At 44.6% G+C, this 15,698-nt stretch overlaps 1 protein-coding gene across 3 annotated transcripts in view; it reads left to right on the top strand.

The window, feature by feature from the left end:
* The window catches only part of LOC110536437 (protein unc-13 homolog B), a 126,315-nt gene that overhangs the window by 21,460 nt on the left and 89,157 nt on the right, over nucleotides 1-15,698 (top strand). For all 3 annotated transcript variants that reach the window (XR_005034748.1, XM_036936444.1, XM_036936445.1), the window contains exons 2-3: nucleotides 3,697-6,839; nucleotides 10,795-10,814. Coding sequence is in view for 2 of the 3 variants with exons in the window: in XM_036936444.1 (XP_036792339.1) it covers nucleotides 3,836-6,839; nucleotides 10,795-10,814 (3,024 nt within the window). In the remaining variant the exon portion in view is untranslated. The remainder of the gene's footprint in view (nucleotides 1-3,696; nucleotides 6,840-10,794; nucleotides 10,815-15,698) is intronic.

The following is a 15,698-nucleotide window of genomic DNA, read 5'->3' on the forward strand; positions in this document are numbered from 1 at the left end:
CCAACCCCGGCCAACAGCTCCACACCCCCGGCAGCAACTTCATCGTCCTAGCCAAGGCTTTCAACTCAATCAATCACCCCATTCTTATTGGCAGACTCAACAGCCTTGGTTTCTCTAATGACTGCCTCGCCTGTTTCACTAACTACTTCTCAGATAGAGTTCAGTGTGTCAAATCGGAGGGCCTGTTGTCCGGAACTCTGGCAGTCTCAATAGGGGTGCCACAGGGTTCAATTCTCGGGCCGACTCTTTTCTCTGTATACATTAATGATGTCGCTCTAGCTGCGGGTGATTCTTTGATCCACCTCTACCCCTATGACATCTTTCTGTATACATCTGGCCCTTCTTTGGACACTGTGTTATCAAACCTCCAAACGAGCTTCAACGCCATACAACATTCCTTCTGTGGCCTCCAACTGCTCTTAAATGCTAGTAAAACGAAATGCATGCTCTTCAACCGATCGCTGCCTGCACTCGCCCGCCTGACGAGTACCACTTCTCTGGAAAGTTCTGACTTAGAATACAGTATGTGGTCAACTACAAATACGTAGGTGTCTGGCTAGACTGTAAACTCTCCCTCCAGGCCCTCCAGGCTACCACGGCTAAGGGCTGTACCCAGGCACTCCGCGTTGCGTTGTGCATAAGAACAGCCCTTAGCTGTGATATATTGTCCAAATACCACATCCCCTCTGGGCTGATTGTTTAATTATGACCATCGGTTACACGGTAATTGTGCCAGCCCTACCCATCACAGTGGTCTGAAACTCCTCGTTTGCGAGCCACATCAGGCAACTCACATTATGCTGGTTTACAGAGTGATATGTAATTCCTATTGGAATCCAGCCAGAGATATGATATCCAAAAATGTGAACTTTTAATCACCTAAATTTATAATGACATCCAAGGTAGGGAAAATGTATAATTGAGACTACCTAAACCAACTAAACAGGTGTGACCATCTCAGTACTGGGTGTGGTAATTCCAAATACAAAAAAATGGGATTAGTTTTGTTTTGTATGGTATTTAGCTTTGTGCAGCATAGGATCAATCAATGACTCAATGTGCATGCAGAAACACATTCTAAAAATGATCTTACAATAGAGCATGATGGGAAATATGTTTCATTATGTTTTTTTTAGAGTGTGCAATGATTGTATGTTTGTACTCAAAATATTGGGTACAAAAATGTACCATTTATACAAGATTATCCACACATGTACCCTAAAAAGTACCGGACAAGTACCCTGTTAGATTATAGGTATGTGTACCTCTGAAAGTACATCATGTGAATTTTGATATTTTGGAGCCACGGGTACAATACTGTACCCTAACCAAACCATTTTCTCTGAGTGTATAGGTGTGTGGTGTGTGTGTGTGTGTGTGTGCCTGTCTGTGTGTGTGTGTGTGTGTGTGTGTGTGCGTGTGTGTGTGTGTGTGTGTGTGTGTGCACTTCTGTCAGTGGGGCTTAACTACCTTGTTTTTTTTTTGTTTTTTTCACCTTTATTTATCCAGGTAGGCCAGTTGAGAAGAAGTTCTCATTTACAATTGTGACCTGGCCAAGATAAAGCAAAGCAGTTCGACACACAGAGTTACACATGGAGTAAAACAAACATACAGTCAATAATACAGTAGAAAAATAAGTCTATTTACAATGTGAGCAAATGAGGTGAGATAAGGGAGGCAAAGGCAATAAATAGGCCATGGTGACAAAGTAAATAAAATATAGCAATTAAACACTGGAATGGTAGATTTGACAGTAGATGAGTGTGCAAAGTAGAAATACTGGGGTGCAAAGGAGCAAAATAAATAAATAAATATGGTAGGGGAAGTGGTAGTTGTTTGGGCTATTTACAGATGGGCTATGTACAGGTGCAGTGATCTGTGAGCTGCTCTGACAGCTGGTGCTTAAAGCTAGTGAGGGAGATAAGTGTTTCCAGTTTCAGAGATTTTTGTAGTTCATTCCAGTCATTGGCAGCAGAGAACTGGAAGGAGAGGTGGCCAAATTAGGAATTGGCTTTGGGGGTGACAAGTGAGATATACCTGCTGGAACGCGTGCTACGGGTGGGTACAGCTATAGTGACCAGCAAGCGGGACTTTAGCTAGCAGGGTCTTGTAGATGACCTGGAGCCAGTGGGTTTGGCGACGAGTATGTGGCGAGGGCCAGCCAACGAGAGCATACAGGTTGCAGTGGTGGGTAGTATATGGGGCTTTGGTGACAAAATGGATGGCACTGTGATAGACTGCATCCAATTTGTTGGAGGCTATTTTGTAAATGACATCGCCAAAGTCGAGGATCGGTAAGATGGTCAGTTTTACGAGGGTATGTTTGGCAGCATGATTGAAGGATGCTTTGTTGCGAAATAGGAAGCCAATTCTAGATTTAACTTTGGATTGGAGAAGTTTTATGTGAGTCTGGAAGGAGAATTTACAGTCTAACCAGACACCTCGGTATTTGTAGTTGTCCACATATTCTAAGTCAGAGCCGTCCAGAGTAGTGATGCTGGACTGGCGGGCATGTGCAGGCAGCGATCGGTTGAAGAGCGTGCATTTAGTTTTACTTGCATTTAAGAGTAGTTGGAGGCCACGGAAGGAGAGTTGTATGGCATTGAAGCTCGTCGGGAGGGTTGTTAACACAGTGTCCAAAGAAGGACCAGTTTAGCTACAGGATTTGCTTTCTGTCTTGCCAAGGGTCTGAGATGGAGTGGCGGAGGAATGAGAGCAATTTCTGCTGTAGTCAAGGCAATTACACGGTCATCAGGGCCCAGGAGAAGACAGGCTTCAGTTGAACAGAGGGAAGATATTTCATAACTTCTCCTCTCATATTAGTGAGAGGGACCCTGGAGTCGGTTTGAGTAGAAAGCGCTTAGGAACACGGAACATGGAACACAGAACACAGTTCATCAGATTCCACATTCCATTGACTCCATGTCGGTAATATATGTCACATTCCTTATATAACAGGATAATGCCAGGACGTCGTGTTTTTCTATTTTATTATTAAATGTTCTTCTAACTTTCTCCAATTACATTCTGGAATTCAATTACATTCTGGAATTCAATTACATTCTGGAATTCAATCATCTACTCAGATAATTGTATTCCTTTTCCATGGCCAAACCAATGGCGTCCCATCATAAGATTTAAATGAACTCTGATTGATTCTGTTCTGCCCTACTCGTTATGACAGAAACTCCTCTTTCAGAATGGGCCTTTAGACGGTAATGGCAGAGTAGCAATATGGCCTAATGGTTAGGTAAATGAATTAAAACTAGAGAGTTTCTGGCTCAAAGAATTAGGTGTGGTACTTACTTACTCTATAGAATCCCAAGAGCTGGGTACTTGAACCCGATTGTTCCTGTGAATAACCATTTCCATTAATGGAAAATAGAAATGCCATGCCAAAGAAAGCATTTGTATAGAAAACATTTATACAGCATTTATCTAGTATGCTATAGATCACAAATTCCTCCTATTTGTTGTCTTGTCTGCTTTGTGGAACTAAAAGAGCCATAGTACTTACAGTTCTGAGCATATTTTATGTCTCTTCCACTGTGCTTCGATGGGAAAGGAGAGGAAATGTGTACAGAAAGGTGACTGGAGTCACATGGCTTTCCTGTGATATTCATCAGAGGCTTAATATGTTCTAACCGTAAAGCTGTGTTTTATCTTGATTTTGTGTCTTTTATTTATGAACTAAAGTTCCTGATAGGTGCAGCTGAATAGGCACCCATGAGTCTGTTCTCTCGGACTTAGATGCTGGCCCTCTCCTGTAATGTGACTCCAGCAACAATGTGGGGGGACACCTGAGGGTAGGAGCCCTCCCCTTTTGTCCCAGAAGATGTTCTCCAGGAACCGCTTCAATGGACAACACAGAACAGGTGTCGCCCCCAAAGTGGACACCAAGGAGAAGGTTCGCAAAAAGAGGGCCCCCAACCCCAGGGTAGCTCTTGTCATCCGGGAGAAGATCCACCGCCTGCTCCAAGGATCAGGACAGGAAGTACCTGCCCCAGACCATAACAATGCTGGGATCGAGGAGGAGGGGGGAGTTGAGGTGCAGGAGAAGAGAAAGGAAGGCACATATATTTTTGCGAGGTGTGGGCCCAGAGAGGAAGCTTGCTCCTCGAGGGTCCCCAATGGTAAGGCACATCGAGGAGTGTCAGGGGTATCCTGTGTTGGAGAGGTGGAGCTAAACAGAGAGGGCTGTGTCAGGATCCCTTGCACTCTGCAGCACAACAGTAGCAGCTGCCAGTCTCCAAGGAAGCAGAAATGGATCATCCCAGATGGGATCAGGACTGTCCCAGAACAGCGACGAACACCCAAACACCAGAAATGGATCATCCCGGCAGGGATTCGAACAATTCCAGAATGCAGAAGAGAAGCTCAACACCACAACCGGATTGGTCCAAACATGAACGGTTCTGGGTTTGGCGCAGTGGCAGGAGCAGAAGGGGGTAAGGCTGAATTCACTAGGACACGTGCAGAACCAAAAAGGCCTGTTTCTTTGGGTGACTATGTGGATTACAGAACTCGGCACGATACTCTGCTGGAGGAGGACGAGGAAGAAGACCAAGAGGAGGAGGAATATGAGGAAGAAGAGTCTAGCGCCATCATCGAGCACATCCTAAAGGAGCTAAGAGGGATCAACAAGATCCAGGAGGAAATCTCAGACCTGCGGGACTACCTTACGTCTGTCCGTGGCTCTGTAGAGGAGGTATCTTCCTGTGTGGATGCTGTGCTCCTGGAGATAGAGGGCATTCGCTCGGGAAACAAGGCCAGTGGCAGTCCAGGGGGTGGGGCTTGGTCTGGGGCAGCACTGGGCAGTGATGGGTCGCTCTTAACCCCTCGCCAGAGGCCTGTCAGTGCTTATGGCAGTTTGGACAGGCAGATGGAGCATTCAAATTCCAATGTCTGCCGACCGTCCGTCTTCAGCGAACGCCACAGCATACACGGAATGCCAGTTGAGTTCCACTTGCCAACGTTAGAAGAAACGTCTACCACAGTCTCGCCAGGCACAGAGTCAGTTGAGCTTCAGGGCCAGGAACAGGAGGAGGAGGAGGTTGAGACGGAGGATACATCGGAACACAGCTCAGACATCCCAGAACCCACCGTCATCAGGAAGCTGAGCTTTGGCTACCTGGAGCAGCACGACGGCCAGGACTTCCCCAGCATCAGCTCCCTGTCCTCAGGACACAGCCCCAATTCAGAGTCTGACCTCGAGAGGCCCTTGTCCAGACACGGTGCAGGGCATGGTGGGGCTAGTGGTAGTAGTAGGGGTGCTGGGGTAGAGGGCTTGGGCGCTGCTGGCCCACAGCATGGTGGGTCTGGGGAGACTAGGTGGCATGAAGAAAGCTCTTACTCCAGACAGGTGAGTCTGGAAGAGCAAGAGGGAGAGGGGCCTGCCTGCTTGGAGGGGACAGGGAGCCGGTACAGGGGCTCAGGGGGGTACAGTACCCTGGGCCTGTCCTCCACAGAAAGCTCAGACCGCCTCTCCCTCCAGTCTGGACTACACTACAACCCCCCCAGCACCTCCAGCCATGAAGAGTGGCGCGCCCATAGACGGAGGCCAAAACCACAGCCTGGTACTCAATTTCCGACCGATGCCCACACAGAGAGCCACCGCCTGGGGTACGAGTGTGCTGCTGATTACTCATATCACCAGAGCTCTGGTTACCACTCAGTGGAAGGACATACTGATGAGGTGGAAGGGTACAGCCACGCAGATACCCCCACAGATCTCAGCTACACAACTGACTCCAAAGTCGATAGTTTCCAGGAGACTTATTCTGGCTATGAGTGTGGCATTACTGAAGAGTCTACAGATGGAACTTATACCTGGACTGAGAACTCCTTACTGAGCCACAGCATTGCGGCTGAAACAGACATTCCATCGGTCAGAGGGGATGAAACAGGCATTTCATTGGTCAGAGGGAAAGAGGAAACAGTTATTCCAGACCTGGATGGCCGCCTCCCTCGCCCTAACAGCACAGAGATCCAAAACATGGGTTTTAATGTGAAGCGGATCGGCCAAGCTGTGCTGGACTTCAGTTCTGCCCTGCGGGATGCGCTACGCAAGCTGGAAGAACCCGGAACTGCCCAGAGTCCTGGAGTCGAGAGCGAGGTGGAGCTACCCACAAGCGTCTTTGATGAGCCTCAAATGGACTTACCCCATGCAGATTTGTCTCAAACGTCCCAAGAGGATGGGGTGAACCCAGGGGCCACGGACGACACAGAGGGACAGATCCAGACCAGTGTTCTCTCTTCTGCTCCCTCAGAGCCCTCCCCCAGTGAACCCCTGCCAGAAGAGATCAGTGATGTCCTCCCACAGGACCATGATGACCCTTGCAAAACTTCTCCCCTTCCCTACCCTGGACAAGATGTTTACCACCCAGGCCTAGACTTTTCCTCAGCTGGTCCAGAGCCTACCTTCTCCCCACCCCATATAGAATCAGAGGAAAAGGGAGTGTCTCCTTTGCCCCAGGGCCCAACAGACGCCCCCACTCTCAACACCTCGCTATCGCAATGCACCACTGCAGAGTCCCTTTCGCTTTCCTCCTTGGCTGAGGAGCCAGCACCGCAGGAGAAGCGGGGAGACGAACCCCCACCGCTGTCGCCTCCGCAGCCCAACATAGAAGCAGATGTCCCAGATACCCCTGCAGCCCCTGAGGGTGAGGCAGCGGGAGAGGCAGAACCAAAGGAGCACCCCCCGGAGATGAGCCAGAGGGAGGTGCGGAGGCTGAAGTGCCTGAGGACCTTCCAGCAGATCCTGCAGGAGAAGAGGGAGACACAGCATCAGGTCACCAGCATGACCATGTCCACGTTCGAGGAGGATGACCTCATCCCAGGTAGCTATCACTTACCAGACGTCCGTCCATCGTACTCCTCCTCATCTAGCACTATCTGGAACAAGAGCTCATGTTCATCATCTGGTTATTTATTTATTCCATTTTCTCTGTCATACGTCTACAATACTTATTTTGTTCTATCTCACGCGCTGTAAGTTTTTTCATGAGCACAAACTTCTACCATCTTTTTTCTTTTGTTGTCTTCTGATTCCTCATCTTCCTTCGCTTATCTTTTTTTTTGTCTCCTCAGGCCTCAGCATGAGTTACAGAGTCTGTATGTTTTCTGTTTGACTTTAGTTCATTTTTTCTTCTTCTTCTTGTATTACAAAAAAACCTCTTGTCATTTTGTTTTGTTTCTCATCTCGTTGAAGAATCTAGAGCTGTTTCCGGATTATTTTTTTTCCTGGGCCATACCATTGTTATATTGTTATCTGAGAAATCGACACTTCCAAAGAAACCTCAGATCTTTTTCGGCCTACCTTTAATGATCAAAGCCCTTATTCTGTTTCATCTCAGGGGTACAATAACACTCCCTTATATACTATATCTCCCCTGTAGACTTCTTCATCGGTGGAGACGCAGTAGGTTTTATAAAGTCTTTTACTTTGCTCTTCACTAGAACTAATCTTCTACAGTATTATTTTGTCTCATAATTAAAGCGGCAATCAGCAGTGAAAACAACGACAAAGTTACTCCCTGCCCCTTGTTTCGGTAAAAAGCTGAGAAATGGGGCTGGATAAATGTAACCACTCTCTCAAATTCATAGAGAGAGCTAGGGATGTATGAAATCAAAGTTATAGTTTTAATAATGTTTTGTGGTTATATAGTTTTTTTGTCTATGTTTACTTTGTTTACAAACATCAAATGAATACAAGCTTATATTTTGGGTTTTGATGGGGTACAACAGTTGAACTAAAAACCTCATGAAGCATTATACGTTAGAATATATGGGTACATATCATGAATTTATTTTAATTCACCCAAAAATCATGAGGCAACTGCTGATTGTCCGTTCCATTGACTTCCATGTCACCTATTCCACATAGATACTGTATTATATTTGATTGGGGGAGTATAAAATTGGCTTTTCGTTACTTATATGGAGTGAAATCACATAGAATGGCCGACGAAAGGAACAGTGCCTTGCGAAAGTATTCGGCCCCCTTGAACTTTGCGACCTTTTGCCACATTTCAGGCTTCAAACATAAAGATATAAAACTGTATTTCTTTGTGAAGAATCAACAACAAGTGGGACACAATCATGAAGTGGAACGACATTTATTGGATATTTCAAACTTTTTTAACAAATCAAAAACTGAAAAATTGGGCGTGCAAAATTATTCAGCCCCTTTACTTTCAGTGCAGCAAACTCTCTCCAGAAGTTCAGTGAGGATCTCTGAATGATCCAATGTTGACCTAAATGATTAATGATGATAAATACAATCCACCTGTGTAATCAAGTCTCCGTATAAATGCACCTGCACTGTGATAGTCTCAGAGGTCCGTTAAAAGCGCAGAGAGCATCATGAAGAACAAGGAACACACCAGGCAGGTCCGAGATACTGTTGTGAAGAAGTTTAAAGCCGGATTTGGATACAAAAAGATTTCCCAAGCTTTAAACATCCCAAGGAGCACTGTGCAAGCGATAATATTGAAATCGAAGGAGTATCAGACCCCTGCAAATCTACCAAGACCTGGCCGTCCCTCTAAACTTTCAACTCATACAAGGAGAAGACTGATCAGAGATGCAGCCAAGAGGCCCATGATCACTCTGGATGAACTGCAGAGATCTACAGCTGAGGTGGGAGACTCTGTCCATAAGACAACAATCAGTCGTATATTGCACAAATCTGGCCTTTATGGAAGATTGGCAAGAAGAAAGCCATTTCTTAAAGATATCCATAAAAAGTGTCTTAAAGTTTGCCACAAGCCACCTGGAAGACACACCAAACATGTGGAAGAAAGTGCTCTGGTCAGATGAAACCAAAATTGAACTTTTTGGCAACAATGCAAAACGTTATGTTTGGCGTAAAAGCAACACAGCTGAACACACCATCCCCACTGTCAAACATGGTGGTGGCAGCATCATGGTTTGGGCCTGCTTTTCTTCAGCAGGGACAGGGAAGATGGTTAAAATTGATGGGAAGATGGATGGAGCCAAATACAGGACTATTCTGGAAGAATGGAGTCTGCAAAAGACCTGAGACTGGGACAGAGATTTGTCTTCCAACAAGACAATGATCCAAAACATAAAGCAAAATCTACAATGGAATGGTTCAAAAATAAACATATCCAGGTGTTAGAATGGCCAAGTCAAAGTCCAGACCTGAATCCAATCGAGAATCTGTGGAAAGAACTGAAAACTGCTGTTCACAAATGCTCTCCATCCAACCTCACTGAACTCGAGCTGTTTTGCAAGGAGGAATGGGAAAAAATGTCAGTCTCTCGATGTGCAAAACTGATAGAGACATACCCCAAGCGACTTACAGCTGTAATCGCAGCAAAAGGTGGCGCTACAAAGTATTAACTTAAGAGGGCTGAATAATTTTGCACGGCCAATTTTTCAGTTTTTGATTTGTTAAAAAAGTTTGAAATATCCAATAAATGTCGTTCCACTTCATGATTGTGTCCCACTTGTTGTTGATTCTTCACAAACAAATACAGTTTTATATCTTTATGTTTGAAGCCTGAAATGTGGCAAAAGGTCGCAAAGTTCAATGGGGCCTGAATACTTTCGCAAGGCACTGTATATGATATAGAATTGTCTCTTTGGTGATCCTGTAGTTATACTCCCCATTTGTAGCAATGCATCATCACCTGCCATTCTAGGAGCAGTATGGCCATTTACTGCATTAAAAACATGAATTATCTCCTCTGAAAGTAGGGCTGATATTAAAGAAGAAGAGGGAAGATTAGGAGTCATTTTCATAATGAATTATACATGTTGATGAAACATTCATGACCTCAATCCCTGTGTGTCCCTGTGAGTCTGGCTCACTGTGGGCCTCTTCTACCATCACTCCCCAGCATCACTACTCTACCATCACCCTCCCAGCATCACAACTCACAACTCTACCATCACCCGCCAGCATCACTACTCTACAATCCCCCTCCCAGCATCACTACTCTACAATCACCCTCCCAGCATCACTACTCTACCATCACCCCCCAGCATCACTACTGTAGCATCACCCCCCAGCATCACTACTCTACCATCACCCTCCCAGCATCACTACTGTAGCATCACCCACCCAGCATCACTACTGTAGCATTTACTCCGAATTGATCAGCTGGAAGGAGTTGTTCTGTTTACTTGAACTGCTTAGTTGATGACTCTGCCTATCTCTTTCTCTCTCCTCTCTCTTTCTTTCTCCTCTCGCTTTCTCTCTCTCTCTCTCTCTCTCTGCCTCTCTTTGTCTCTCTCTCTGCCTCTCTTTGTCTCGCTGTCTCCTCTCTCTCTCCTATCTCTGCCTCTCTTTGTCTCTCTGCCTCTCCCTCTGTCTCTCTGGCTCTCTCCCCCCGCCTCTGTCTCTCTGCCTCTCTCTCTGTCTCTCTGTCTTTGTCTCTCGCTCTCTCCTTTCTCTTTGCCTCTCTGTCTCTCTCTCTCTTTGTCTCTTTGTCTCTCTCTCTCCCCTCTCTTTGTCTCTGTCTCTGTCTCTCGCTCTCTCTCTCACCCTCTCTCTCTCTCTTTCTGTCTCTCTCTCTTTCTTTCTCCCTCTCTCTTTCTGTCTCTCTCTCTTTGTCTCTCTCTCTCTCTGTCTCTCTGCCTCTCTCTTTGTCTCTGTCTCTCTCTCTCCTTTCTCTTTGTATCTCTGTCTCTCTCTCTTTGTCTCCCTGTCTCTCTCTCTCCTCTCTCATTGTCTCTGTCTCTGTCTCTCTGTCTTTCTCATTGTCTCTGTCTCTGTCTCTCTGTTTCTCTCTGTCTCTCTCTCTCTCTCTCTCTCCTCTCTTTCAGATGGAAGTCAAGATGATCAGGTCACTTTTTTCCATTTTATAGTCTCATGTGAATGTCTTTATACGCATGCCTTCATAGCTGGTGTTTGTTTTGAAGTTGACCTTTTTATGCTCCTATGTTACATGGCAACATCAAGTAGTATTACTTAAATGGCTTCCTTCATTTGGTTTGTCTCTTGGTGGTGATGATCTTGCCGATGCAGGCTTGTTTTCCTTGTTAACCCTATCAGTCCCGAGACCCCAGCAAAAGATCAACTTTTAATTTGTCTGACTTTCATTTATCTGCCAGTCCAACCACTTTATTTAGCCTCACAATTAAGTGTTTGACCATTTTATTTCCAGGACAACCAGGGCTACAAGTAAAACACAAAACTATTTGAACAGTTGCATTCATGAGTTTTATTGACCAAAATGTATAAATAAAAATGCATTTATATGAATGCTGTAAGTACAGAAATGGTTTGCTCACTGGGAAATGAATATCCAGCAAGTCAGTGACAACTGTGTGGAGTACGTAGTTTGTGACAGCAACTATATGTGAGCGTATTACAGTATTATAGACACTATGACCTGGGATTCCCTATGATCTATGTAGAAGAACCCCTTACAGTATTATAGACACTATGACCTGGGATTCCCTATGAGCTTCTATGTAGGAGAACCCCTTACAGTACTATAGACACTATGACCTGGGATTTCCTATGATCTATGTAGAAGAACCCCTTACAGTATTATAGACACTATGTCCTGGGATTCCCTATGATCTATATAGAATAAATCCCCTTACAGTACTATAGACACTATGACCTGGGATTCCCTATGATCTATATAGAATAACCCCTTACAGTACTATAGACACTATGTCCTGGGATTTCCTATGATCTATATAGAATAACCCCTTACAGTATTATAGACACTATGTCCTGGGATTTCCTATGAGCTTCTATGTAGAAGAACCCCTTACAGTATTATAGACACTATGACCTGGGATTTCCTATGATCTATATAGAATAACCCCTTACAGTATTATAGACACTATGTCCTGGGATTTCCTATGAGCTTCTATGTAGAAGAACCCCTTACCTTCTATCGACACTTGTGTAACTTGTCAGGATAAAAAAATTTTTTTACATGTTCGTGTTCGTGATAGTCATCTTTTCATAGATAGCTTTGAATAGTTTTGTAGCTCAAACCATTTAGACTCTACAGACATTCTTGTAATATAAACTTGCACGGGCCCCTTCGGGATCCGCCGTCGCTCAGCTCAGAAGTCAAACACACAACGTTTGAAAGTGGTTAGAAGGCGACAAAAAAAATGTGTCGGCGTTACGGCGGAGCGACTCATTGGGTTAAAGGGAACTTTATTATCTCAGTACATAGGTATTATCTCCGTACATAGGTATTATCTCAGTACATAGGTATTATCTCAGTACATAGGTATTATCTCAGTACATAGGTATTATCTCCATACATAGGTATTATCTCAGTACATAGGTATTATCTCAGTACATAGGTATTATCTCAGTACATAGGTATTATCTCAGTACATAGGTATTATCTCAGTACATAGGTATTATCTCAGTACATAGGTATTATCTCAGTACATAGGTATTATCTCAGTACATAGGTATTATCTCAGTACATAGGTATTATCTCAGTACATAGGTATTATCTCAGTACATAGGTATTATCTCAGTACATAGGTATTATCTCAGTACATAGGTATTATCTCAGGGATTTCACTTTAACAGTAGTGCATTTCAAAGCTTTGCTGTAAATGCGGTAGTTTTTATAGTTATGCGGAGTCAGAGCCATGTAGGAAATTCAGTTGGAAGAGGACTGGCCACCCCACATAGCCTGGTTCCTCTCTAGGTTTCTTCCTAGGTCTTGGCCATGTTATGTTATAATCTCCACCCGGCACAGCCAGAAGAGGACTGGCCACCCCACATAGCCTGGTTCCTCTCTAGGTTTCTTCCTAGGTTTTGGCCATGTTATGTTATAATCTCCACCCGGCACAGCCAGAAGAGGACTGGCCACCCCACAGAGCCTGGTTCCTCTCTAGGTTTCTTCCTAGGTCTTGGCCATGTTATGTTATAATCTCCACCCGGCACAGCCAGAAGAGGACTGGCCACCCCACATAGCCTGGTTCCTCTCTAGGTTTCTTCCTAGGTTTTGGCCATGTTATAATCTCCACCCGGCACAGCCAGAAGAGGACTGGCCACCCCACAGAGCCTGGTTCCTCTCTAGGTTTCTTCCTAGGTCTTGGCCATGTTATGTTATAATCACCACCCGGCACAGCCAGAAGAGGACTGGCCACCCCACATAGCCTGGTTCCTCTCTAGGTTTCTTCCTAGGTCTTGGCCATGTTATGTTATAATCTCCACCCGGCACAGCCAGAAGAGGACTGGCCACCCCACATAGCCTGGTTCCTCTCTAGGTTTCTTCCTAGGTTTTGGCCTTTCTAGGGAGTTTTTCCCTAGCCACCGTGCTTCCTCACCTGCATTGCTTGCTGTTTGGGGTTTTAGGCTGGGTTTCTGTACAGCACTTTGAGATATCAGCTAAGGGCTATATAAATACATTTGATTTGATTAATCACAGTGGGTCATAGCTGAATAGGTCATTATTGACCGCATGTTGATCATACAGAACAAACACCCTTCAGGAGAAAGTGGAGGGACATCATGGACAGTATTGATGATGAAAGTAGAGGGAGATGGACAGTATTGATGATGAAAGTAGAGGGACATCATGGACAGTATTGATGATGAAAGTAGAGGGACATGGACAGTATTGATGATGAAAGTGGAGGGACATCATGGACAGTATTGATGATGAAAGTAGAGGGACATGGACAGTATTGATGATGAAAGTAGAGGGACATCATGGACAGTATTGATGATGAAAGTAGAGGGCATGGACAGTATTGATGATGAAAGTGGAGGGACATGGACAGTATTGATGATGAAAGTAGAGGGACATCATGGACAGTATTGATGATGAAAGTGGAGGGACATCATGGACAGTATTGATGATGAAAGTGGAGGGACATCATGGACAGTATTGATGATGAAAGTGGAGGGACATGGACAGTATTGATGATGAAAGTGGAGGGACATGGACAGTATTGATGATGAAAGTAGAGGGACATCATGGACAGTATTGATGATGAAAGTAGAGGGACATCATGGACAGTATTGATGATGAAAGTAGAGGGACATGGACAGTATTGATGATGAAAGTGGAGGGACATCATGGACAGTATTGATGATGAAAGTAGAGGGACATGGACAGTATTGATGATGAAAGTAGAGGGACATGGACAGTATTGATGATGAAAGTAGAGGGACATCATGGACAGTATTGATGATGAAAGTAGAGGGACATCATGGACAGTATTGATGATGAAAGTAGAGGGACATGGACAGTATTGATGATGAAAGTAGAGGGACATCATGGACAGTATTGATGATGAAAGTAGAGGGACATGGACAGTATTGATGATGAAAGTAGAGGGACATCATGGACAGTATTGATGATGAAAGTAGAGGGACATCATGGACAGTATTGATGATGAAAGTGGAGGGAGATGGACAGTATTGATGATGAAAGTAGAGGGACATGGACAGTATTGATGATGAAAGTGGAGGGACATCATGGACAGTATTGATGATGAAAGTGGAGGGAGATGGACAGTATTGATGATGAAAGTAGAGGGACATGGACAGTATTGATGATGAAAGTGGAGGGACATCATGGACAGTATTGATGATGAAAGTGGAGGGAGATGGACAGTATTGATGATGAAAGTAGAGGGACATCATGGACAGTATTGATGATGAAAGTGGAGGGACATCATGGACAGTATTGATGATGAAAGTAGAGGGACATGGACAGTATTGATGATGAAAGTAGAGGGACATCATGGACAGTATTGATGATGAAAGTGGAGGGACATCATGGACAGTATTGATGATGAAAGTGGAGGGAGATGGACAGTATTGATGATGAAAGTAGAGGGACATGGACAGTATTGATGATGAAAGTAGAGGGACATCATGGACAGTATTGATGATGAAAGTAGAGGGACATGGACAGTATTGATGATGAAAGTAGAGGGACATCATGGACAGTATTGATGATGAAAGTAGAGGGACATGGACAGTATTGATGATGAAAGTAGAGGGACATCATGGACAGTATTGATGATGAAAGTGGAGGGACATGGACAGTATTGATGATGAAAGTGGAGGGACATCATGGACAGTATTGATGATGAAAGTGGAGGGAGATGGACAGTATTGATGATGAAAGTAGAGGGACATCATGGACAGTATTGATGATGAAAGTGGAGGGACATCATGGACAGTATTGATGATGAAAGTAGAGGGACATGGACAGTATTGATGATGAAAGTAGAGGGACATCATGGACAGTATTGATGATGAAAGTGGAGGGACATCATGGACAGTATTGATGATGAAAGTAGAGGGACATGGACAGTATTGATGATGAAAGTAGAGGGACATAGACAGTATTGATGATGAAAGTGGAGGGACATCATGGACAGTATTGATGATGAAAGTGGAGGGAGATGGACAGTATTGATGATGAAAGTAGAGGGACATCATGGACAGTATTGATGATGAAAGTGGAGGGACATCATGGACAGTATTGATGATGAAAGTAGAGGGACATGGACAGTATTGATGACGAAAGTAGAGGGACATGGACAGTATTGATGATGAAAGTAGAGGGACATGGACAGTATTGATGATGAAAGTAGAGGGACATGGACAGTATTGATGATGAAAGTGGAGGGACATGGACAGTATTGATGATGAAAGTGGAGGGACATCATGGACAGTATTGATGATGAAAGTAGAGGGACATGGACAGTATTGATGA

The sequence above is a fragment of the Oncorhynchus mykiss genome, chromosome 11 (genome assembly GCF_013265735.2).
Source record: "Oncorhynchus mykiss isolate Arlee chromosome 11, USDA_OmykA_1.1, whole genome shotgun sequence".
NCBI lineage: Eukaryota > Metazoa > Chordata > Actinopteri > Salmoniformes > Salmonidae > Oncorhynchus > Oncorhynchus mykiss.